We start from the raw sequence: 25,104 nt of genomic DNA, 5'->3' as shown, positions 1-25,104 counted from the left end.
ATTGTAAACGAATACCATGCTTTCACTACATGCGGCTAGTTTTTTTTTTTTTTTTTTACATTGTACTACCATGGTTGATTTTAGTAGCATGGTAGCAAGTACAATGAAAAAGTGTTTTGTTTGTCACTACCATGGCAGAAAAATACCATGGCATTTTTTCATTGTACTACCATGGTACATTTTTTGTAAGGTATTTACATTATCCCACCTCTGCTTATCTCCCTCCTCTCTCTCTCTCCCACCCTCTCAATTCATTTCAAAGGGCTTTGTTGGCACGGGAAACAAATGTTTACATTGCCAAAGCAAGTGAAATAGATAATAAACAAAAGTGAAAAACAGTAAACATTACACCCACAAAAGTTCCAAAGGAACATTTCAAATGTCATATTATGGCTATACACCATGTTGTAACATTGTGCAAATAGTTACAGTGCAAAAGGGAAAATAAATAAACATAAATATTTAAAATGGTGTTTGTTCTTCACTGGTTGCCCTTTTCTTGTGGCAACAGGTCACAAATCTTGCTGCTGTGATGGCATACTGGTATTTCACCCAATATATAAGAGTTTATCAAAATTGGATTTGTTTTCAAATTCTTTGTGGGTCTGTGTAATCCGAGGGAAATTTGGGTCTCTAATATGGTCTTACATTTGGCAGGTTAGCAAGTGCAGCTCAGTTTCCATCTCATTTTTTCTTCTCTTGAGAGCCAGGTCTGCCTACGGCGGCCTCTATGCTCACTGAGTCTGTACATAGTCAGAGCTTTCCTTAATTTGTGGTCAGTCACAGTGGTCAGGTATTTATACTCTCTGTATAGGGCCAAATAGCATTCTAATTTGCCCAGTTTTTTTGTTAATTATTTCCAATGTGTCAAGCAATTAACTTTTTGTGTAATCATGATTTGGTTGGGCCTAATTATGTTGCTGTTCTGTTTGTGAACAGAGCCCCAGGACCAGCTTGCTTAGGGGACTCTTCTCCAGGTTCATCTCTCTGTAGGTGATGACTTTGGTTACGGAAGGTTTGGGAATTGCTTCCTTTTAGGTGGTTGTAGAATTGAATGGCTCTTTTCTGGATTTTGATCATTAGCGGGTATCTGCTTAATTCTGCTCTGCATGTATTATTTGGTGTTTTACATTACATGCAGAATTCTGCAAAAATATCCTTTGTGTACAGTCTCCATTTTGTGAATTCTTGGTTGGTGAGCGGACCCCAGATCTCACAACCATAAAGGGCAATCTATAACTGATTCAAGTATCTTTAGCCAGATCCTATCTATCTGTCTCTTTCTCCCTCTCTTTCTCCCTCCCATCTTCTTCCTTCACGACCAGGGAGGTTTTGCAATGCCTTGCAAAGAAGGGCACCTATTGGGTAGATGGGTATAAAAAAGTATTTTAAAAAAACAGACATTGAATATCCCTTTGAGCATGGTGAAGTTATTAATTACAGTTTGGATGTTGTAGCAATACAGCCAGGTATTACAAAGATACAAGTGTCCTTCCCAACTCAGTTGCCGGAGAGGAAAGATACTGCTCAAGGATTTCACCATCGGGCCAATGGTAACTTTAAAACAGTTAGTTTAATGGCCGTGATAGGATAAGACTGAGGATGGATCAACAACACTGTAGTTTCTCCACAATACTAACCTAATTGACAGAGTGAAAATAAGAAAGATTGTACAGAATACAAATATTCCAAAACTTGCATCCGATTTGCAACAAGGCTAAAGTAATACTGCAAGAAATGTGGCAAATCAATTCACTTTTTGTCCTGAATACAAAGTGTTGTGTTGGATTTGCCAAAAACATAACACATTACTGAATACCACTCTCCATATTTTCAAGCATAGCGATGGCTGCATCATGTTATGGTCATGCTTGTAATCGTTTTTTGTTTTTTTTGTTTGTTTTTTTTTACCTTTATTTAACTAGGCAAGTCAGTTAAGAACACATTCTTATTTTCAATGACGGCCTAGGAACAGTGGGTTAACTGCCTGTTCAGGGGCAGAACGACAGATTTGTACCTTGTCAGCTCGGGGATTTGAACTTGCAACCTTCCGGTTACTAGTCCAACGCTCTAACCACTAGGCTACGCTGCCGCCCCATTAGGACTGGGGAGTTTTACAGGATAAAAAAAAATAAACTAATGGTGCTAAGCACGGCAAAATCAGAGGAAAACCTGGTTCAGTCTGTTTTCACCAGATACTGGGAGATTAATTCACCTTTCAGCAGGACAATAACCTAAAAAAGAAGGCCAAATCTACACTGGAGTTGATAACCAAGAAGACAGTGAATGTTGTTTAGTGGTCAAGTTACAGTGTTGACTTAAATCTACTTGAAAATCTATGGCAAGACCTGAAAATGGTTGTCTAGAATTTAACAACCATTTTGACAGGGCTTGATGAATTTTGAAAATAATAAATGGGCAAATTTTGCACAATCCAGGTGTGGAAAGCTCTTTCAAGACTCACAGTTGTAATCACATACGAGCCTTTCCCAATGATGCAGATAATAATAATACAAATAAATTAGTAACACATGGAATAAAATACACAAGAATGGAGTTCTACAGGGACTACCAGTATAAGATCAATGTGCAGGGGTAAAGGTAATTGAGGTGGACATGTACATGAAAGCAGGGTAAAGTGGCTAGGCATCAGGATAAATTATAATAAAAGTAAAATAAGGAACAGTTGCAGCAGCATATGATGTATGTGTTGTGTCGGTATGCTTTGTGTACGTATGTAGTGTATGCGAGTGTAGTGTGTTTACAGTATATACTGTAGTTTTGCGAGTCAGTGCAGGATAGAGTCAATGCAGATAGTTAATTAAATGGTTACCCGGACTATTTAGCAGTCTTAGAGAAAGGAAAGGGAAAGGGGATATTTAGTCAGCTGCACAATAATGCATTAAACCGAAACTGGTCTTTCGCATTTAACCCAACCCCTCTGAATCAGACTGGTGCTGGGGGCTTGCTTAATCGACGTCCACGTCATCAGCTCCTGGGGAGCAGTTGTTGTTGGGGGTTAACTACCTTTGCTCAAGGGCAGAACAGCTCATTTTTCCACCTTTCCGGCTTGGGAATTCGAACCATTGACCTTTCGGTTACTGGTACAACTCTATTAAATGAAACCTGCCGCCCCTCTAGGCTTATGGTTTTTTAGAAGTCTTATGGCTTGGGGGTGGAAGCTGTCTCGGAGCATGTTGGTCCAAGAGCCGATGCTCCAGTACTGTTTACCGGACAGTAGCAGAGTGAACAGTCTATGGCTTGGGTGGCAGTAGTCTTGGGCAATTTTTTGGGCCTTCCTCTGACACCACCTGATATAGAGGTCCTGGATGGTGGGGAGTTCGGCCTCAGTGATGTACTGGGCTGTCCGCACCACCCTCTGTAGCGCTTTGCCATCGAGGGCGGTGCATTTACCATACCAAGCAGCGATGCAGCCAGTCAAGATGCTCTCGGTGGTGCAGCTGTAGAACCTTTTGAGGATGCTAAATCTTTTCAGTATCCTGAGGGGGAAGAGGCGATGTCGTGCCCTATTCACGACTGTGCAGGTGAGTGTGGACCATATTAAGTCCTTAATGATGTGGACGCCAAAGAACTTGAAGCTCTCGACCTGCTCCACTACAGCTTTGTCATTGTGGATGGGGGCGTACTCTCCCCTCTTTCTCCTGTAGTCCACAATCAGCTCCTTGATTTTACTGACGTTGAGGTAGAGGTTGTTGTCCTGGCTAATTCTCTGACCTCCTTGAAGGCTGTCTCGTCACCATCTGTGATCAGGCCTACCACCGTTGTGTCGTCGTCAGCAAACTTGATAGTGTTGTAGTCGTGTGTAGCCACTCAGTCGTGGGTGAGCAGGGAGTACAGGAGGGGGATAAGCACACACCCGTGGGGCTCCGAGTTGAGGGTCAGCGTGGCGTAGGTGTTGTTGCCTATCCTCACCACCTGGGGCCGGCCAGCCCGTCAGGAAGACCAGGATCCAGTTGCATTGGGGACTATGGTGTTTTTAACGCTGAGCAGTGTGAAGTGCAATTTAGATTGTGTCATCTGTGGATCTGTTGGGGCGGAATACGAATTTGAGTGGGTCCAGGGTGTCTGGGATGATTGTGTGTCATGACCATTCTTTCAAAGCACTTCATAAATACAGATGTGTGTTCTACAGGGCGATTGTTATTTATTCAGGTTACCTTGGGAGTTCTAGTGAAGAGGAATATTGGTGGTCAGCAAGAAACATGTTGGGATTGCAGACTGGGACAAGAAGAGATTGAAAATGTCAGTGAAAACACTCTTCAGCTGGTCTATGCATGTTTTGAGATTGGAACAAATGGGCTTTCACGCAAGACTCAATGTTGTATTCCTTGAAGTGAGCATAAAATGCATTTGGCTCGTTTGGGAGTTCTGCATCACTGGGCATCTCACGGCTTGGTTTCCCTTTGTAATCAGTTAATAGGATTCCACCTTCCTCCTATAGTCCTTTTGCATGTTTTTCTCAGAGGCCGTAGCGCGCTTTCATGTATGCATCTGGCCATCCCGGGATCACCCGGACCACGGCACTACTGACATGCAAGTTCTGGTGGTCATCCCTAACAGCATTCGTCCGAGATTACGTTCTTTCCTGTCCCGTCTGTGCATGGGCAAATGTTACACCCCTGAAAAAAGGTAGAAAGAATCACGAGAGCGTGATACGGAATGTTTACTCATGGAACGTTTAGTGCAATGAGGAAAAAAGACCGCGAATTCTCCGTGAACTTGAGTGGAGACCAGAGCAATCGATCTCAGGCTCATAGATTAAGAGCATTTAGTAGATCACAGATTAACACTTTTATCCACGACAACATAAAGTAATCAACATAACGTTTACACATTCCTCTCACAATTCGTACCCTTTGTATGCTTGACGGATTTTAACAGAATTATATAAATGTTATCAATCTATCAACTAATACTGAATGCATGATCTTCTTAACCTTAAATGTTTTAAGATCCTCACATACTATGAATTTACTAATACTTTTTAATGTATAACAGGCTATTAGTATTTCCTTTAACCTGTCACACTCTCCCCGACAAAATAAATGTTGTCCCAACATTACCAACATTGTCTTCTTCAACAGTCTGTATGCACTGGACCTAGAAAATCCTCTTCTGTAAGGTAGTACTTGAGCAGAGGTCAAGGGTCACAGTTCAAATATAAGTAACAAGTTATTCACAGTCCATATCTGTTGACCAAGCTGTATAACATAAACAGTCCTTTCTCATACTATTGATCAACAGTCCATCAATTTTAATGATCTAAATGCATAGTCTGCAAATTGTCTCGTGACAGTCTGTGAAATCAGTCAGTAGTCCATGGTCAAACATGTCAACTCTGTAGCCTCATGTTTGCTGAAGCCCATACATGTAAGGTGGCTGAAAGTAACATTGCTGTAGTGATGGCAGCCATGGAACCAGTCCTGGTGCAGAGTAGACAGGGAACAACTGTGGCTGGATACTGTAGCAGGAAGGGATACCGAGCTGATCATAGGTGATACGTCTTGGAGGCTGTCTCTCTCTTTGTGGCAGCTGGTAGGCTGGTTCCTCAGGTTCAGCAGCATCAGTTAAGGAAGGAAAGGCACTTGGTGGACGATCATCAGGCAAATTTTCAGCAGGCAAGTTCATCTCCTCAGCAGGCAGGTCTTGAACTGTTGTTGTCTCCTCCAGCCGCTTTTCAACAAGAGGCTGTGCTGGTAGCGTATCAGGGACTGGCACCGCAACTGTCTGTTTCACTGGTGGGGGCCTGTGTTCCCACTCTCTCGCTGGTTCAGCATTCCTCTCCTCAGGTACTGTAGGAGATGTGGGAACCTGTAGCGGCTCATGATGAAGGTCATATTCATCCCCGCTGTCATCAGAATCTAGAGGATGTGATGCAGGCTGATGTCTCCTTTTTTTCAGACTTTTGTCATCTTTGGTCATTTCTGGTTGTGTCTCAAAAGGTAAGTGGTCACAGGACATGAGCAGGTTTCTGTGCAGGACCCTGGAGCGTCCCCTACCCTTTTCTGGTCTCAATTCATAAATCGGCAGGTCTGAACCCATTTGTCTCACTACTGTGTGAATTGTATCTTCCCAATAGTTACGGAGTTTGCCTGGTCCTCCTCTTGGTGTCAGGTTTTTAATCAGAACTCGCTCGCCAGGCTGTAGCACTGAACTCCTAACTTTAGTGTCATAGTACTTCTTACTTCTTTCAGCAGCTTTCTGAGCATTTTCATTTGCAATTGCGTATGCTTCTTCCATCCCTTGTTTCCAGTTTTCCACGTAGTCTCGATGGTTACTGGAACCTGCCTCTGTGCACAATCCAAAGAGCATATCAACTGGAAGCCTGGGTGATCTCCCAAACAGAAGATAAAATGGTGAATAGCCAGTCACTTCGCAACGGGTGCAGTTATAGGCATAAACCAGTTTGTTCAGAGACTCCTTCCAATTTGACTTTTGTGTCTCAGTTAGTGTCTTTAACATTTGCAACAATGTTCTGTTCATGCGTTCCACTTGACCATTCCCCATCGGGTGGTAGGGTGTTGTTCTGGACCCCGCCATGCCACTGAGTTTCTTTAACTGATGGAACAACTGATTTTCAAATTCTCCCCCTTGGTCATGGTGGATGCGGGACGGGAACCCAAATTTCAGGGCAAAGTCATTGAAGATGAGATTTGCAGCAGTTTTACCTGACTTTGATGTGGTGGCGTAGGCTTGAGTGAAACGTGTAAAATGATCAACAATCACGAGGATGTACTCATATCCCCCTTTGCATCTGTCGAGATGAAGGAAGTCTATACATACCAGTTCAAATGGCTGTGTTGTCACAATGTTTGTCAGAGGAGCTCTTGCTTCATGGGCTGGCTTTTTCTGCTTGACACAGCTACAAGTTTTAGTCACATAGTGCTCGATGTCAGATTGCATATATGGCCAGTAGAAGCGGTCACGTACTAGTGATACAGTGCGGTCAGTACCTTGGTGTCCCATGTTATTGTGCAACTCTTCCATCACTTTACCTTTGTACTGCTCTGGTAGAACTAACTGCTTGCGGGCTGTAGTGATTCTGTACAGAATGCCATCACTGTCTATTGTCAATTTGTCCCATTCTCTGAATAGGCATTTTGTCTTTGGACTGAATTCCTTTTGCTCTTTAACTGGCGGTTTGAAACCCGACAGTTTGAAATTGAGCACAGGACGGATGACCGGATCAGATTCTTGTGCTTCTCTTATCCTATCTTTTGGGATCGAGCTGGTTGTTGCAGTGGTTGTCTCACCTTCAGCTGACACTGACATAGCTGCAGCTGAAAGTGACCAAGGTACAACAGCCTCTTTCTGAACCTCGACTGCTTGTATCGTGGCGGCAATGGTGTCTGGTGGAAGCTCCTCAGAACATTCTCTCATCAGTGACTCTACATCCAGTGGCATCCTTGACAACGCATCTGCATCACCGTTCTCTCTGCCTGGCCTGTACTTTATTGTGAAGTGGAAATCAGCCAATTCTGAGACCCACCTGGAAGTGGTTGCGTTCAGTTTCGCAGTAGACAGAATGTAGCTGAGCGGGTTGTTATCGCTGTATACAGTGAAGGACGGAGCATAGTACAAATAATCATGGAACTTATCAGTGATTGCCCATTTTAGAGCTAGAAATTCTAGCTTGCCTGAGTGATAGTGATAGTTCTTCTCAGCTGTTGTTAAGGTTCGAGAGCCATAAGCAATGACCCTAAGCTTCCCATCTTGCTTTTGATAGAGAACTGCTCCCAAGCCTTGGTGTGACGCATCAGTGTGTACAACAAATGGCTGAGTGAAATCAGGGAAACCTAAGACTGGTGGGTGAAGCAAACACTCAATCAGCTGTTCAAGTGCCTGTTGATGCTGGTCAGTCCACAGGATTGGCTTGTTTGAGGGCACCACATGACTTAGTTTCTTTGTTTTTGTTTTCCGTGGGTGGTCAGGTAATTTCTCTGAGTCTGCTTTCAGGAGGTCATACAGGCAGCTGGCCCTCCTAGAAAAGTCTTTGATGTACTGTCTGTAGTAAGTGAGTAAACCAAGCATTTGTCTGAGCTGGCCCACAGTCCCTGGTCTGATTTCTTTCAATGCTCTTACTGCTTCAAAATCGGCTGGGTCAACTCGGCTGCCCTCTGCAGACACTACTCTGCCCAAATAACGGACCCGGGGTTTAAAGAGATCACACTTACTTGGTTTGAGTTTAATGCCATACTCTCTGAGGCGCCTCAAAACTTTTCGCACATCATTCACATGGCTGTCGAAAGTTTTACTGAAAACAAGCGTGTCGTCCAGATAAGGAATGCAGATGTCATCCCGGAGCCCTTCCAAACACTCCTCCATACACCGCTGAAAAGCTGCAGGAGCGTTCATGAGGCCGAATGGCATCCGTATCCACTCATAGAGTCCCCACGGAGTCACAAATGCTGTCAGTGGTCTGCTTTCTTCAGAGATGAACCCCTGGTGATAAGCTTTTCCCTGATCTAAGAAGGAGAACCAGGAATTACCACCTAAACTGTCCATGATGTCTTGGACCCGAGGGATGGGCTGGCGGTCGGGATGTGTCTTTCTGTTCAGGTCTCTGTAATCTATACACAACCGGAGGGTCCCATCCTTCTTACGAACGCACACGACAGGTGAAGAATATGAAGAGTTTGACTTCCTAACCCAGCCCTGGGCTATGAGGTCATAAAGGTAACCCTTCATCTCCTGATACAGTGGCCTGGGCACTGACATGTATGTGCGCTTGACTGGTTCAGAGTCCTTTAGAGAAATAGTCATTTTCAATCGTTCAATGCAGCCAATGTCATTGTCTGACCTGGAGAAGGAGTGACACTCTTCTCTAAGCATTTGCCTAACAACCTCTCTCTGCTCTTCAGTTAGGTGAGTTAAACCTACTGGTGGATCCCACTGTTCAGTAGCAGTACATGGGGTTCGAACGCTGGTGTGATTCACTGTGGCTGGGGTAACAGTTTTTTCAAAGACTTGGGCAGGTAACACAGTCATAATGGTTTGTACTGTACCGATTATTGTGCGTCCTAGCAGGGCAATGTCGTGGTCAGTAGGGTTAGAGACATCAAGCCTGATAACTGGAAAAACACCTTTCCTGACTCTGACTAGTGTGTCAAAGAACTCAAGGTCGTCTGGCCACTGCGGGTTCAGGTCTGGCTGGAAAAGCATTGTCATGTCCTCTTTGAAAGGCTGGGAAGTTACGCGGCACTCAATCTGAATGCTACTGTGTTTTGGGATAGCAACCTTCTCTTTCTTGGTTTTCACTGCATATTCATCTGTCTGTTCTGCGCTAACAGCCTGTATAAAAGCACTCACCTTGTTTCTTTTGAGGCTTGGGAAAGCTGTTCTTATTGTACTGTATCGTTTAGTCTTTTCGGTCATTGTCAGGATGTGCTCGATAACATTGAAACCTATAATGGGATGAGATAGGTGACAGCCTTTCATTACCAGCACTGGGATGATCAGTTCCTTTGTTTCGTCAGTTTCAGAGGCTAGCCGAAAAGTTGTTTCAATCCATCCCAGGTACGGCATTTCAGTCCCATTTGCTGCAGTCAACCTGAGATCAGCAGGTGAGTCCAGGATTTCTGAAACATCCCTAAGCCTTGCGTTTGGGAGAGATTCCTCTTTCCATCGTTCATCAATGACCGATACCTGAGAGCCTGTGTCCCATAGAGCTTGGAGGTGGTGGCGATTCAGGTGACACTCAATAAGGCACTGTCTGCCGACTAGCGAGGTGACCTTACGGGGGTGGCGACCTTGAGCTAGGGATGGTAAGGAGTGGGCATTTTCCTCTGTGCAGGAAAACCTTCCACTGGTAGAGTTACTTTTCAGGTGAGTGCATTTTTCCTTATGTTTAATCCAATGTTGATTTTGACATACTTTGGAACAGTACAGTGTCTCTTTACATGATGAACATTGTTTCAGGTTCTCAAATGAATCTTCTCTGGCACAATTTGCACATTTCTGGAACTTTTTGGTAGCTATGGTTAACACTCGTCCCTCAGCGGTAACCTTTCCCCGTTTAAATGGCCCTCCCTTGATGGTCTGACTCCCCGGATTTTACATCCAGCTTGAAAATGTTCTCCACTCCCACATCGGAAGCAGTGTGTGCAGCGTGCATCTGTTCTGGCCTGCTGGCAGACAAAACACCTCCTTGGAGCTTGAGCAGAGCGGTTGGCATACCGGTTAGGTGCATATTGATGCTGCGCAGGGTCAGGTGCTTGGGACTGACTGTAGTTGCTGTAATACTGCTGCTGGGAAACAGGTGGCTGGGGGCCCCAATCTGGCCTCCTAACTGGAGGTGGGGCATAGGCACAAGGCGGTGACTGAAACATAGGCTGCTGTAATGTCTCCTTAATCTGAGCAATCTCTGCACTGAGACCTTTTAGAGAAGCTACACCTGTCTTAAGTTCAGCTAACTCTGTTAACAGTTCTACTGGTATCTTGACTTTGGCTTCCTTCACAGGACACTTTGTGGATGGCGTATCATCTAACTGGACTACACTTACAGTTGTAGCAGGCTGTGGGGCATGAAACCGCTTTTTGTTTCGTCTTTCTATCTCATTAGCACAAGCAATGTTAAGCTTCTCTAGCAAAACCTCATCTGATGTTTCGCTATCTAGCAGGAGAGGCTGCATGTCTATCCTGATACTGTCACTCGAGACCTGTAAGGACTGTGTGTAAACACATGCGCTGGACTAGAGCAGGGTCATACTTAAGCCCTGATTCTGACTCCTGGGATGCAAACAGTACTTTTTGCCTCAAATCTAAAACACGCATCAGGAAGCTTTGAGGGGTCTCCTTGCTATGCTGTGCTTCTGAAGCTAGCTGTTTGTAAAGCTCTGTAGCACTCTTCTCTTGGAAGTGGGAACGCAGGATACATCTAAGTGTGGGAAGAGTTAGCTGGGGTTTACCTTCCAAGTAACTGCGTAGCTGTGAGCCTGGAGAAATAGCCCTGACTACTGCGTCTACTATTTCTACCTCAGGATAGCCTCTGTTAAGTCCACTCTCGATCTGATGGGCAAGGCTGGAAAAAATCAGTTTATCTTTCTGGCCCGGTTCACCTATCTGACCAGATATTTTAAACTCTTTGCGCCAGTATGAGCTGGGCTGTGCATTGGGTGAGAGCGGCACGCTCCCCTGAAGATTGGCATGGGGTTGGGGCTGACGCAGAGAATCACTGGCTTTGGCTGCAGTAATCTGCTCAGTTCCCACCCTTTGTTGTGGGGTTACAGTTCTCAGTTCCTCTATTCTGTGATGTGTTCCGGCTGTTTCAATATCATGGTCAGTTTGCCATGTTTTGTTATCTATGCCACTTATCATCTCTGTCATTGTCTCTTTAAGTAGCAACAATTCCGACATGCCGCCATCTTCTAACTCTGCAACTTCCTCTCTTTCAAGGAACCTCATAATGTGAGTCATCAATGATATGCGGGATTTGTCTTGAACATCTCTTCTCTGTTCGCCTGATATGTCAAGGAAATCACATATCTCTAGTAACTTGTCTTTAGTCAGGGTGTGCAATTCTCCTACTACCTCTTCCTGTAGTTCTTCCAAGGCGGTTGTCATGTTGACAGAACAGGAGGAACTTTTACTGTGCAGGAGTTGACTCTGAATTAGATGGTCCTTACTGTCTCTGATGGTCGATCAATGGCCTCAGTTGACACGTACTTAACCACCAACTTCCAGCTCTCCTCGAACAGCAACACTTTCCTCACTGCAGCCTGCCTGAGTTATTATGTGGGGATTTAGCTGGCTCGGAATTCAGCGACCAGGATGTGGAAACTGGACATCTGAGCAGCTATCTCAGCGGAGCCTCCAAAAATGTTACACCCCTGAAAAAGGGTAGAAAGAACCACGAGAGCGTGATACGGAATGTTTACTCATGGAACGTTTAGTGCAATGAGAAAAAAGACCGCGAATTCTCCGTGAACTTGAGTGGAGACCAGAGCAATCGATCTCAGGCTCATAGATTAAGAGCATTTAGTAGATCACAGATTAACACTTTTATCCACGACAACATAAAGTAATCAACATAACGTTTACACATTCCTCTCACAATTCGTACCCTTTGTATGCTTGACGGATTTTAACAGAATTATATAAATGTTATCAATCTATCAACTAATACTGAATGCATGATCTTCTTAACCTTAAATGTTTTAAGATCCTCACATACTATGAATTTACTAATACTTTTTAATGTATAACAGGCTATTAGTATTTCCTTTAACCTGTCACACAAAGAGCCCTCGCCAACTACCTACCGGTAAGTTCGAGCCTTTAACTACACCACACAGACCATGGTCCCACATCGCCATGGATTTCCTCAGTGATCTGCCAGACTCTTCGGGCTTCACTATTTTAGTTGTAGTGGACCGGTTCTCCAAGATGTGCCAACTCATCCCCCTTCCACATCTACCTAATGCCATGGAAATGGCCGAGTGCATGTTCCAACAGGTGTTTCGTCTGTATGGGATCCCGGAAGACATCGTTTCGTAGACCCCAGTTCGTCTCCAGGGTGTGGCGAGCCTTCTGCGACCGACTGGGGGTCTCCATCAGCCTATCCTCCGGATACCATCCCCAAACAAACGGGCAGACGGAACGCCTGAATCAGGAAATGGGGAAGTACCTTCGCCAACACTGCACCCACCAACCACACGAGTGGAGTTGCTATCTAGCCTGGGCCGAATACACACAGAACTCCCTGGTGCATTCCTCACTCCATCGCACTCCTTTTCAGTGTGTCCTCTGATACCAACCCTCTGTGTTCCCATGGGGGACAGAGCACAGAACTGTGCCTGCCATCGATGAGTGGTTTCGATGGAGCGAACAGGTTTGGTAGACCGCACATCGGGCACCTACTTCGAGCTTCCCTCTCCCAGAAACAGTTCGCTGACCGGCGTCACCGATCTACTCCACTCTTCCACCCTGGGCAACGTGTGTGGCTCTCTACACGGGACATCCGGCTTCATGACCCCTGCTCATTGGTCCCTTCAAAATAACACACAGTATCAATCCTGTCACCTACCGTCTCCAATTGTACCGCCATTACCGGATCTCATCCTGCCGTGTGTCCCTTCTCAAGCCTGTGAGGTACAGCCCTCTCCATCTTCCAGTGGCGCAGCCCCTCCGTTTGACGTCAGCGGTACACCGGCTTATTCCGTCCTAGCCCTTCTTGACTCCAAGCGCCTGGGTGGTCGCATCCACTACCTGATGGATTGGGAGGGGTACGGACTGTCCTGGATCCCCACCCAGGACATCCTCGACCCAGCCACGATAGATATATATATATATATATATATATATATCTCTATTCAGCTCTACATACTCTGAATCGAAAATGCTAATTAGCATCTAAGTAGACATCATGCTAAATACAAATCCCTGCAAGCTCCAAAAGGTCATCTCTAGCTGACACCTTTGCTAACAGGTATTGTCCATTTAAAACTTGCACAAGACAGTTTCACAGAATTGTCCATTGTTGTTGCAAATGTTGCAAATTTATTCATTACTACATTTAGCTAACATTTGCCTTGTCTATATGCTCATGGCATTTGTAGTTATTTATAATTAGTCACCTTGTCCTAGAGAGATTTACATGGTTATCAAAACGTTACGCCAGGATAAGCCGACACAAAACACAGCCCTTATTTTAAGTGCTACTAAAATCCAGTGGAGGCTGCTGAGGGGAGAACAGCTCATTATGGGAGAGCAAATGTTGCAATTGTATAACAAAGTTTGCCATGACTTATGACATGTTCATGATATGAGTGAGAATGCTCAACAAAATTAATGGGGGCCCCCTGGAGGTCAGGGCTCCTGGGCACATGCCCTGCATGGCCAGTCAGTATTCGGCCATGATTACTCAAGTTTAGATAGCTGGCTAGACTAACTTACCAATCTAAAATGTGTTAGCTGACATGGCTAATTGAGTGACTGTCAGTGACTGATATAACAAGAGAAAGACTGCTGATGCACAACATTTCAAAATTATACTTAACTCACCAGTAATTGGCATGAGTTCACATCTAGAACAATAATTCCCCTTTTTTTCATCCTAGCATTTGCTTTTCAACAGCAGAGATTTGTTTACACCTTGTCGTCTGCTTCTGACCTTTGCAGGGAATTAATGGCGCCGGAGAAGGCTGCCATTTTACAGTCCCCGAAACAATTGTGCTCTTGTATTTTTTCATGTTATTTGAAAATTATTTTGGACATAATGCTTCTGCCACCATCTGTTATGAACAAAAACAGTTTCTAGATATCAGGACAGTGATTATTCACCTCGTACTGGAAGATTTTATCTTTAACGAGTTGGACACGAAAGGATTTACTTCAGACACCCGAGAAGGCGCTCATCCCCGTAATTCGTAGAAGAAAGAGATATCGGGGACATAGGACTTGGTGTCCTGTAAGGAGCCGACGGTGAGTGGGTAATCTGCCTATAACATTGGTCCTATTAGCCAACGTACAATCATTGGATACGAGCACGTACAGTTGAAGTCGGAAGTTTACATACACCTAAGCCAAAAACATTTAAACTCAGTTCCACTATTCCTGACATTTAATCCTCGCAAAAATTCCCTGTCTTAGGTCAGTTAGGATCACCACTTTATTTTAAGAATGTGAACTGTCAGAATAATAGTAGAGAGAATGATTTATTTATTTCATCACATTCCCAGTGCAGAAGTTTACATACACCAAGTTATTATTTGGTAGCATTGCCTTAATTGTTTAACTTGGGTCAAAAGTTTCAGGTAGCCTTCCACAAGCTTCCAATAAGTTGGGTGGATTTTGGCCCATTCCTCCTGACAGAGCTGGTGTAACTGAGTCAGGTTTGTAGGCCTCCTTGCTCACACACGCCTTTTCAGTTCTGCCCACACATTTTCTATAGGATTGAGGTCAGGGCTTTGTGATGGCCACTCCAATACCTTGACTTTGTTGTCCTTAAGCCATTTTGCCACAACTTTGGAAGTATGCTTGAGATCATTGTCCATTTGGAAGACCCATTTGCGACCAAGCTTTAACTTCCTGACTGATGTCTTGAGATGTTGCTTCAATATATCCACATAATGTTCCCTCATCGTGATGTCATCTATTTTGTGAAGTGCACCAGTCCCTCCTGCAGCAAAGCACACCCACACCATGATGCTGCCACCCCCGTGCTTCACGGTTGGGATGGTGTTCTTTGGCTTGCAAGCCTCCCCCTTTTTCCTCCAAACATAATGATAGTCATCATGGCCAAACAGTTCTATTTTTGTTTCATCAGACCAGAGGACATTTCTCCAAAAAGTACGATCTTTGTCCCCATGTGCAGTTGCAAACCGTAGTCTGGCTTTTTTATGGCGGTTTTGGAGCAGTGGCTTCTTCTTTGCTGAGCGGCCTTTCAGGTTATGTCAATATAGGACTCGTTTTACTGTGGACATAGATACTTTTGTACCTGTTTCCTCCAGCATCTTCACAAGGTCCTTTGCTGTTGTCCTGGGATTGATTTGCACTTTTCGCACCAAAGTACGTTCATCTCTAGGAGACAGAACGCGTCTCCTTCCTGAGCGGTATGACGGCTGTGTGGTCCCATGGTGTTTATACTTGCGTACTATTGTTTGTACAGATGAACGTGATACCTTCAGGTGTTTGAACCAGACTTGTGGAGGTCTACAATTATTTTTCTGATCTTGGATGATTTCCCCATGATGTCAAGCAGAGGCACTGAGTTTGAAGGTAGGCCTTGAAATACATCCACAGGTATACTTCCAACTGACTCAAATTATGTTAATTAGCCTATCAGAAGCTTCTAAAGCCATGACATCGTTTTGGAATTTCCCAAGCTGTTTAAAGGCACCGTCAACTTAGTGTATGTAAACTTCTGACCCACTGGAATTATGATAGTGAATTATCAGTGAAATAATGTGTCTGTAAACAATTGTTGGAAAAATTACTTGTGTCATGCAAAAAGTAGATGTCCTAACCGACTTGACAAAACTGTAGTTTATTAACATGAAATTTGTGCAGTGGTTTAAAAAGGAGTTTTAATGACTCCAACATAAGTGTATGTAAACTTCCGACTTCAACTGTATATCCTACCCAACGTGCCATTATAAACTGTAATATCTCATGTTTCACCCAGTCATGGCTGAACAGCGACATGAACAACCTGTAGCTGGCAGGTTTTACGCATTTTCGGCAGGATTGAACAGGCGCATCAAGTAAGACAAGGGGTGGCGCTCTATGTATATTTGTAAACAGTTGGTGCATTAAAATCTAATATTAGATTGCTGTCTATTTACCACCACAAACCGATGCTGGCACTAAGACTGCACTCAATGAGCTGTATACGGTCATAAGAAAACAGAAAAAACTCATCCAGGAGGTGGCGCTCCTAGTAGCCGGGGACTTTAATGCAGGGAAACAAATCCATTTTACCCAATTTCTACCAGCATGTTAAACGTGCAACCAGAGGGGAGAGGGGGGGAAAGAAACTCTAGCCCACCTATACTTCACACACAGAGATGCGTACAAAGCTCTCCCTCGCCCTCCATTTGACAAATCTGACCATAATTCTATCCTCCTGATTCCTGCTTACAAGCAAAAACTAAAGCAGGAAGCACCAGTGACTCGGTCAATAAATAAGTGGTCAGACGATGCAGATGCTAAGCTACAGGACTGTTTTGCTAGCAGACTGGAATATGTTCGGTATTCTTCCAATGGCATTGAGGAGTACACAACATCAGTCAGTGGCTTCATCAATAAGTGCATCGATGATGTCGTCCCCACAGTGACTGTACATACATACCCCAACCAGAAGCCATGGATTACAGGCAACATCCTCACTGAGCTATCGGGTAGAGTTGCCGCTTTCAAAGAGCGGGACTCTAACCCGGAAGCTTATAAGAAATCCCGCTATGCCCTCCGACAAACCATCAAACAGGCCAAGCGTCAATACAGGACTAAGATTGAATCCTACTACACCGGCTCCGACGCTCATCGAAGGGCTTGCAAACTATTACAGACTACAAAGGGAAGCACAGCCGCGAGCTGCCAAGTGACACGAGCCTACCAGACAAGTTAAATTACTTCTATGCTTGCTTCGAGGCAAGTAACACTGAGACATGCATGAGAGCATCAGCTATTCCGGACAATTGTGCGATCACACTCTCCGTAGCAGATGTGAGTAAAACCTATAAACAGGACAACATTCACAAGGCCGCTGGGCCAGACGGATTTACAGGACGTGCACTGCGAGCATGCGTTGACTACCTGGCAAGTGTCTTCACTGACATTTTCAACCTGTCCCTGACTAAGTCTAATACCAACATGTTTCAAGCAGACCACCATAGTCCCTGTGCCCAAGAACACTAAGGTAACCTGCCTAAATGACTTCCGACCCGTAGCACTCACTTCTGTCGCCATGAAGTGCTTTGAAAGGCTGGTCATGGCTCACCTCAATAACATTATCCCAGAAACCCTAGACCCACTCGAATTTGCATACCGCACAAACAGATCCACAGATGATGCAATCTCTATTGCACTCCACGCTGCCCTTTCCCACCTGGGCAAAAGGAACACCTATGTGAGAATGCTATTCATTGACTATAGCTCAGCGTTCAACACCATAGTGCACTCAAAGCTCATCACTAAGCTAAGGACCCTGCGACTTAACACCTCCCTCTGCAACTGGATCCTGGACTTCCTGATGGGCCGCCCCCAGGTGTTAAGGGTGGGTAACAACATCCGCCATGCTGATCCTCAACACGGGGGACACATAGGGGTGCTTGCTCAGTCCCCTACTGTACTCCCTGAGCTTCCTGCCATCCACGACCTCTATACAAGCCAGTGTCAAAATGCCCTAAAAATTGTCAGACTCCAGCCACCCTAGTCATAGACTTTTCTCTGCTCCCGCAAAGCAAGAGGTACCGGAGCACCAAGTCTAGGTATCCAAAAGGCTTCTTAAACAACTTCTTCAGGATCGGTGAGTCCCCTGCGGGACGGTTGAGCTAACATAGCCTAATGCGATTAGCATGAGGTTGTAAGTAACAGGAAAATTTCCCAGGACATAGACATATGATAAGCAAAAGGCTTAAATTCTTGTTAACCTAACTGCACTGTTCAATTTACAGTAGCTATTACAGTGAAAGAATACCATGCTATTGTTTGATTAGAGTACACAGTTTGTTTTGAACATGAAGTTATTAATATACCAAATTAGGCACATTTGGGCAGTCCTGATACAAACATTTTCACATAAATGAAATGGTTCATTGGATCAGTCTAAAACTGTGCACATACACTGCTTCCATCTAGTGGCCAAAATGTAAATTGTGCCTGGGCTGGAATAATACATTATGGCCTTTCTCTTGCATTTCAAAGATGGTACAAAAAAAATAAGTTGTTTTTTCTTTGTATTGTCTTTTACCAGATCTAATGTGTTACATTCTCCTACATTCCTTTCACATTTCCACAAACGTCAAAGTGTTTCCTTTCAAAATAGTACCAATAAAATGCATATCCTTGCTTCAGGGCCTGAGCTACAGGCAGTTAGATTTGAGTATGACATTTTAGGCAAAAATGGGGGGAAAAGGTGCCGATCCTTAAGCCATAAGACTCCTGAACTGCTAATCAAATGGCTACCCAGACTATTTGCACTGCCCCCCTCCCCTTTTACACTACAGCTACTCTGTGTCATTATCTATGCATAATCACTTTAACTCTACCTACATGTACATATTACCTCTTACCTTGACTAACCGGTGCCCGCGCACATTGTCTCTGTACCAGTACCCCCTGTGTATATAGCTTCGCTATTGTTATTTTACTGCTTCTCTTAATTACTTGTTACTTTTTACATTTATTTTTCTTAAAACGGCATTGTTGGTTTAAGGCTTGTAAGTAAACATTTCCTGCGCATGTGACAAATACAATTTTGATTTGCGATCTCCACCAAATCATAGAAACTGTCCAAACGAGACAGACAGCAAGTAGGTCTGGTTTTCATAGTAGCTAACTAAGGTGCGAGGATAACAAATTGATTCAAATCAAATTTGGTTTAGTATAGCTATTTAGCTTAGACAGCTAAGCTAGCTTGGCATTGAACGTATAGAACTTACGACCGGTTTGGCTGGCAACGATGCCAATAGAATGAACAACAAGCGACCCTAGATTTGTGTTTGGGACTATATCTCGAGAAAGGATGGAAATGATATGAATAAATTCATCAAAATAACATTGAATTAAAATAATAATTTACATATTTTCATAGGTTGGTAACCATTGTATTAAAGTGATAATGCCCTCAAAGCTAGAGTTTGGATGACATATTGGCACGGTTTGCTGGCCCGAGACGAATGCCAATATGTCCTCCAAACCACGGCTTTTTGGGCATTATCACTTAAATAAACCCCTCTCCCCAAGTCCATCATGGCACAGGTGCCACCACACTCCTGTCTCGTCTCCTTCTCCCTCCTTCCCGATATGCTGCCAGCTGCAACCACTTTTTCATGACAGACTCCACATCGCTCTCGGATGCTTTAGATGTTAACGGATTCTTCCGGACAACAGCTAATGAACAAGAACACAAGTGTCGCAAAAATGTGAAAATTTAGTTGCAACAGGGTGAATTGAATACTTTAAAATGTCATGGTAATTGCATTGCAGGAAGAAATTCGTGTCATGAGACATTTGCAATTATGAGAAATCCTTACCAATCAAAACCTCTCTCAGTCGAAGAGATCCAAGAGAGATTTTCCTATTCACTCCTCTCCAATTTATGTTCTTTGCCAGCGCATTGGAAATTGTGTGCCTCATTAAACGCCACACGACATCCTTCACATCGCATCCCCCAATGAGGCTCAAGTGGTTAATCTAAAGGAAAAAAAACATTTGAATGTATCAATTGACCAACTTTAAGCCACAAGTGACTGCCGCTTTTCCCTAGGCGAGGGAAGCATATATGGTTAAGAAACTTGTATGCTAATTCTGATGAAGGTCTTTGGAGGTTGAAACATCATGCTTTTATCCGACATAAAGTTGAAAAGTTTACTGGGGAGTGAGAGACACCCATTTTCCATTTCATAAAGTTTGTGGACATAAATCCTATTTTTCTTCCCCCTTCTTGCATATCTGAAAAAGTATTTGAATCCCATGAACTCCCACTGAATCACTCTAAAAGAGCAGTAGATAAAGTGGAATGAAACTCACCAGTTTAAGTTTGAAGTAAGCCCCCTGAAGATCGGTTTCCAGCCTCTGGAGACTTTGTTGATCCTTCAATGGCAGAAGGCCTCCTTCGATCGCATATTCGGCTCCATTCTGCTGTGCTGTTTGTAAGAGTCGTAGGATGAGTGTCTGTTGTTCCAGTATCATCTCTTGCTTGGTAAGCATTTCCCGAATTAGCACTGAAAGACATTTTAAAAAGGGGCATTTCACTATAACCCAATGAGGTGGACAAGAGTGCCCTTTTGCCCTCAGAACAGACTCAATTCATCGGGGCATGGACTCTACAAGTTGTCAAATGCGTTCCACATGGATGCTGGCCCATGTGGACTCAAATGGTTATCACAGTTATGTCAAGTTGGCTGGTGAACCATTCTTCATATAAACGGAACTGTCGACTGTGATAAACCCAGCAGCGTTGCAGTTCTTGACACAAACCGGTGCGCCTGGCAGCTACCACCCTACTCTGTTCAAAGGCACTTCCATTTTGTCTTGACCATTCAAACTTTGAAAGGCACACATACACAACATATGTCTCAAATTGTCTCAAGGCTGAAAAATCTTCTCTTTTTTTTTACCCTTCATCTACACTGATTGAAGTGGATTTAACAAGTGACATCAATAAGGGATTATAGCTTTCACCTGGTCAGTCTGTCATGGAAACAGCACATTCTTAATGTTTTGTATGCTCAGTGTATATTATCATATACATTACCAGTCAAAAGTTGACACAGCTACTCATTCCAGGGTTTTTATTTATTTTTACATTCTAGAATAGTGAAGACATCAAAACTATGAAATAACACATAAGGAATCATGTAGTAACCAAAAAAAAGTGTTAAACAAATCAAAATATATTTTATACTTGAGATTCTTCAAAGTAGCCAGCTTTTGCCTTGACAGCTTTGTACACTCTTGGCATTCTCTCAATCAGCTTCATGAGGTAGTCACCCAGAATGCATTTCAATTTACAAGTGTTTCAAGAACTTTGAAAGTTTCTTCAAGTGCAGTTGCAAAAATTATCAAGCGCTATGATGAAACTGGCTCTCAGGAGGACCGCCTTAGGAAAGGAAGATCCAGAGTTACCTCAGCTGCAGAAGATAAGTTCATTAGTTACCAGCCTCAAATTGCAGCCCAAATAAATGCTTCACAGCATTCAAGTAACAGACATCTTAACATCAACTCTTCAGAGGAGACTGCGTGAATCAGGCCTTCATGGTCAATTGCTGCAAAGAAACCACAACTAAAGGACACCAATAACAATAAGAGTCTTGCTTGGGTCAAGAAACACAAGCAATGGACATTAGACCGGTGGAAATCTCTCCTTTGGTCTGGGTCCAAATTTGACATTTTTGGTTCCAACCGCCATGTCTTTGTGAGAGGCAAAGTAGGTGAACGGATCTCCGAGTGTGTATTTCCCACCGTGAAGCATGGAGGAAGAGATGTGATGGTGCTTTGCTGGTAACACTGAGTGATTTATTTAGAATTCAAGGCACACTTTACCAGCATGGCTACCACAGCATTCTGCAGCGATACACCATCTCACCTGGTTTGCGCTTAGTGGGACAATAATTTGTTTTTTAACAGGACAATGACCCAACACACTGCCAGGCTGTGTAAGGGCTATTTGACCAAAAAGGAGAGCGATGAAGTGCTGCATCAGATGACCTGGCCTCCAATCACCCAACCTCAACCCAATTGAGATGGTTTGGGACGAGATGGACCGCAGAGGGAAGGAAAAGCAGCCAACAAGTGCTCAGCATATGTGGGAACTCAAGACTGTTGGAAAAGCATTCCAGGTGAAGCTGGTTGAGAGAATGCCAAGAGTGTGCAAAGCTGTCAACAAGGCAATTGGTGGCTACTTTGAAGAAACTCAAATATATTTTGATTTGTTTAACACGTTTTTGGTTACTACATGATTCCTTATGTGTTATTTCATAGTGTTGATGTCTTCACTATTATTCTATTATGTAAAAATAAAGAAAAACCCTTGAATGACTAGGTGTGTCCAATCTTTTGACTGGTACTGTATATATTACTTATTGCTGCTCACCAGAAGGAGGAGAGACAGGGTGGATGTGTTTATCCTCTGCAAACACCCAATTGTCCTGGTCAAGGCACTGACTCTTGAGATTGGAGTGAGCTGTAATACCCTTCTCAGGAGATGTATGCTTTCTAAGTTGATGTTTCCCTAGGTTTTTTTTGTTAAGCCACAAACTGCAGTTGCAACATTTGATTTTCCGCTTGACTGCAGGTTTCACAGCTGGACACGCTGAACCTGGATCTCTCGCCGTTGCACTGGTTACATCTGGGGCTCTCGCCGATGCACTGGTTACATCTGGGGCTCTCGCCGATGCACTGGTTACATCTGGGGCTCTCGCCGATGCACTGGTTACATCTGGGGCTCTCGCCGATGCACTGGTTACATCTGGGGCTCTCGCCGATGCACTGGTTACATCTGGGGCTCTCGCCGATGCACTGGTTACATCTGGGGCTCTCGCCGATGCACTGGTTACATCTGGGGCTCTCGCTGTTGAACCTGGGGCTCGATAACATACTGACTCACATTGTGGAATGTGTTTGGTAAAATCACTCCTATTTACATAGGTCTTGGGGCAATATGGGCAGTGGAAATGCTTTGCTTCTCTGCACTTCAGATGGCATATGAATATTGTGAACTCTGAAATGAATAAAACAAGCAAATCAACATCCAGGACACAAACTACCTTGGTTTATATAATCATGTGATGATGACCGGTACTTAACTAGTCTAATTAATGAAAGCCTTTATGCGGCTAGTATGTGTAGCTATGTGTAACAACACTGTACATGTGCTAACCTCTATGCAGCACAGCCTTCAATCTGTGCGACTCAATGTGTGTCAACACACTGGCATAGTCTCGGGGCTTGAAAATTGAGGGCTGGCAGAAGGGGCAATGATACAAGTGGTCCTTCTGGCACTGGGATAAAACCAAACGGCGATCTGCTGCTTTTCGCACTGTGATATGCTGTCAAACACAAACATAAATTATAAATAGTTTAGCAAGTCAGCGAACGTTATGTGCGTTGATAGCGAACAGTCGGTCAAGGCAAACTGACTTTTCGGTGATGATTACAGTATAACGTTAGTAGCTAGTTAAGCTATAATGCTAGCAAAGTGCTATGTTAGCTAGCTAGCTTGGTAAATAGCCACGTTAATGTTAGACAGCAATAACATGATAGATAGTATACACATATCTAGCTAAGAAAAACTTAGATACCGGAAGCTACACAAAAGGCGTAACTCAAAGTGAAACGAAAAATGCTACCCTAACGTTAATTGAAATGCCTTACCATAATCCCTAACCGCGACGAAGGCACGTTCTAGCGGATCACGTCTGTCAAGGCCGTCATCTTCTTCTTCTTCTTCTTCTTTGGTATCGTCTGTTCGCACATTTTGTTTGTACATGCCGCCACCTACTGTGCGGGAGTGTGTGGTCAATCACGTTAGATTTTGTGCCCCAAATTTTAAATGGGGAAAGGGAAGAAAAAAATGCACCACCAACTAACCCTACACCTATATCCCACTATGTCATAACAATTATAATAAATAACACCACTACACCAGGCCGATGGGCTGGGAGGAAATGACTCTATCGTTCAACATACCTTGTAATTCCTCTGCAGTAAAATCTCATACACCGAAGTACTGCTCTGCAGCTGACACCACAACATCTATTTCTGTGATTTACATTCCGTTTCTGAGGTACAGTTGATAACCATGGCAATGAATGCTAAGAAGTCAACCTTACTGAAGCACAAATTGTATCACTCTGTATTGGCCTAGAACCGAAGGCCTACTACTCACCCTTGACTCATCATCCTCTACCCTCTACTCTACTCTCTTCACTGCCTCAGCATACAACACCTTCTGTTCTACTCAGAATCTCCCTCCTACACACTGCTGCAAAATGACCATGAGCTTGGTATCTGAAACACCTTAGAGGGTTCGGCACAAAAGCTCTCACAGCATAACTGACATATCCTAACATGACTTTGTTAGGTAAAGACTCTTTAAAACTCAAAAGGCAGACAGTGTCTTCTAAGTTTTACCACACTCACCACCGGGTCTGCGTCGCACCCAACGGCGGGTGTCACAGACACAGGGAATCTTCCATTTCAGTTGCTCCACCTCAACACTTAATGCCACCCCAGTAATCACTCCTTTCCAAGGCACCCTGCTCCAGAGAGCAAAGCAACACACATCTTCATCTCTGCCTTCGGCACCTCTCCTTCTTCCTCACTGTCTATAACCACGTCTATACATTAACCACGCTCATGCCACACCTTCATCCACTGTTTTGTTTGCAGAACACGCACTGATGGCCTTTCTCCAATACCCAACTTCTGTTCCTTAGCCCAAATTACTAGTCTGGCTATCTCTGGCCTCTCCATCCTCGCAAAACGTGGGCTACTCTGCATCTGAGAACTGCCTTTCAAATTGTGTTGGATTATGGGGATAAAACATTTCCGACTTGTGCCTTCAAGTCAACTGCAGATTTCTCCAGTTCCTCTTCACCAACTTCATCCTGCAGCCATCGCCTGCATGTGGGGGGTTCAATTGTCAACAAATCATTAGGGTGTTTTTGTTTGACTCACACAAACGTGAGAGGCGAAGGTTAAGAGCCATGCGTCCTCCAAAACACAACCGACCCAACCCAACCCAACCCAACCAAGCCACACTGCTTCTTGACACAATGCCCATCCAACCCGGAAGTCAGCCGCACCAATGTGTCGGAGGAAACACTGTACACCTGGCGACTTGGTCAGCGTGCACTGCGCCCAGCCCGCCACAGGAGTCACTAGTGCGCGATGAGACAAGGATACCCCTGCCGGCCAAAC

At 44.1% G+C, this 25,104-nt stretch overlaps 1 protein-coding gene across 2 annotated transcripts; it reads right to left on the bottom strand.

Annotated features, from left to right (window-relative positions):
* Positions 1–15,990: 15,990 nt before the first annotated feature.
* On the bottom strand, positions 15,991–23,686 carry LOC129828845 (uncharacterized). Of its 2 annotated transcripts, XM_055890089.1 has the most exons (6): positions 23,557–23,664; positions 23,063–23,231; positions 22,277–22,903; positions 20,212–20,405; positions 19,716–19,875; positions 15,991–19,572 (listed from the first exon to the last, which is right to left on the bottom strand). In XM_055890089.1, the coding sequence occupies exons 1-6, from the start codon at positions 23,557–23,559 to the stop codon at positions 19,430–19,432; spliced, it is 1,296 nt and encodes a 431-aa protein (XP_055746064.1). In that variant the 5' UTR covers positions 23,560–23,664; the 3' UTR covers positions 15,991–19,429. The 2 variants fall into 2 exon arrangements, with proteins under 2 accessions (XP_055746064.1, XP_055746065.1); XM_055890090.1 differs by lacking the exons at positions 22,277–22,903; positions 23,063–23,231 and having other exon boundaries at positions 23,557–23,686.
* Between the last annotated feature and the right edge of the window lie 1,418 nt (positions 23,687–25,104).

Source organism: Salvelinus fontinalis, chromosome 30, assembly GCF_029448725.1.
Source record: "Salvelinus fontinalis isolate EN_2023a chromosome 30, ASM2944872v1, whole genome shotgun sequence".
NCBI classification, from domain to species: domain Eukaryota; kingdom Metazoa; phylum Chordata; class Actinopteri; order Salmoniformes; family Salmonidae; genus Salvelinus; species Salvelinus fontinalis.
Note: the sequence above shows the minus strand (reverse complement) of the source record. Positions and strands in the feature narration are given on the sequence as shown.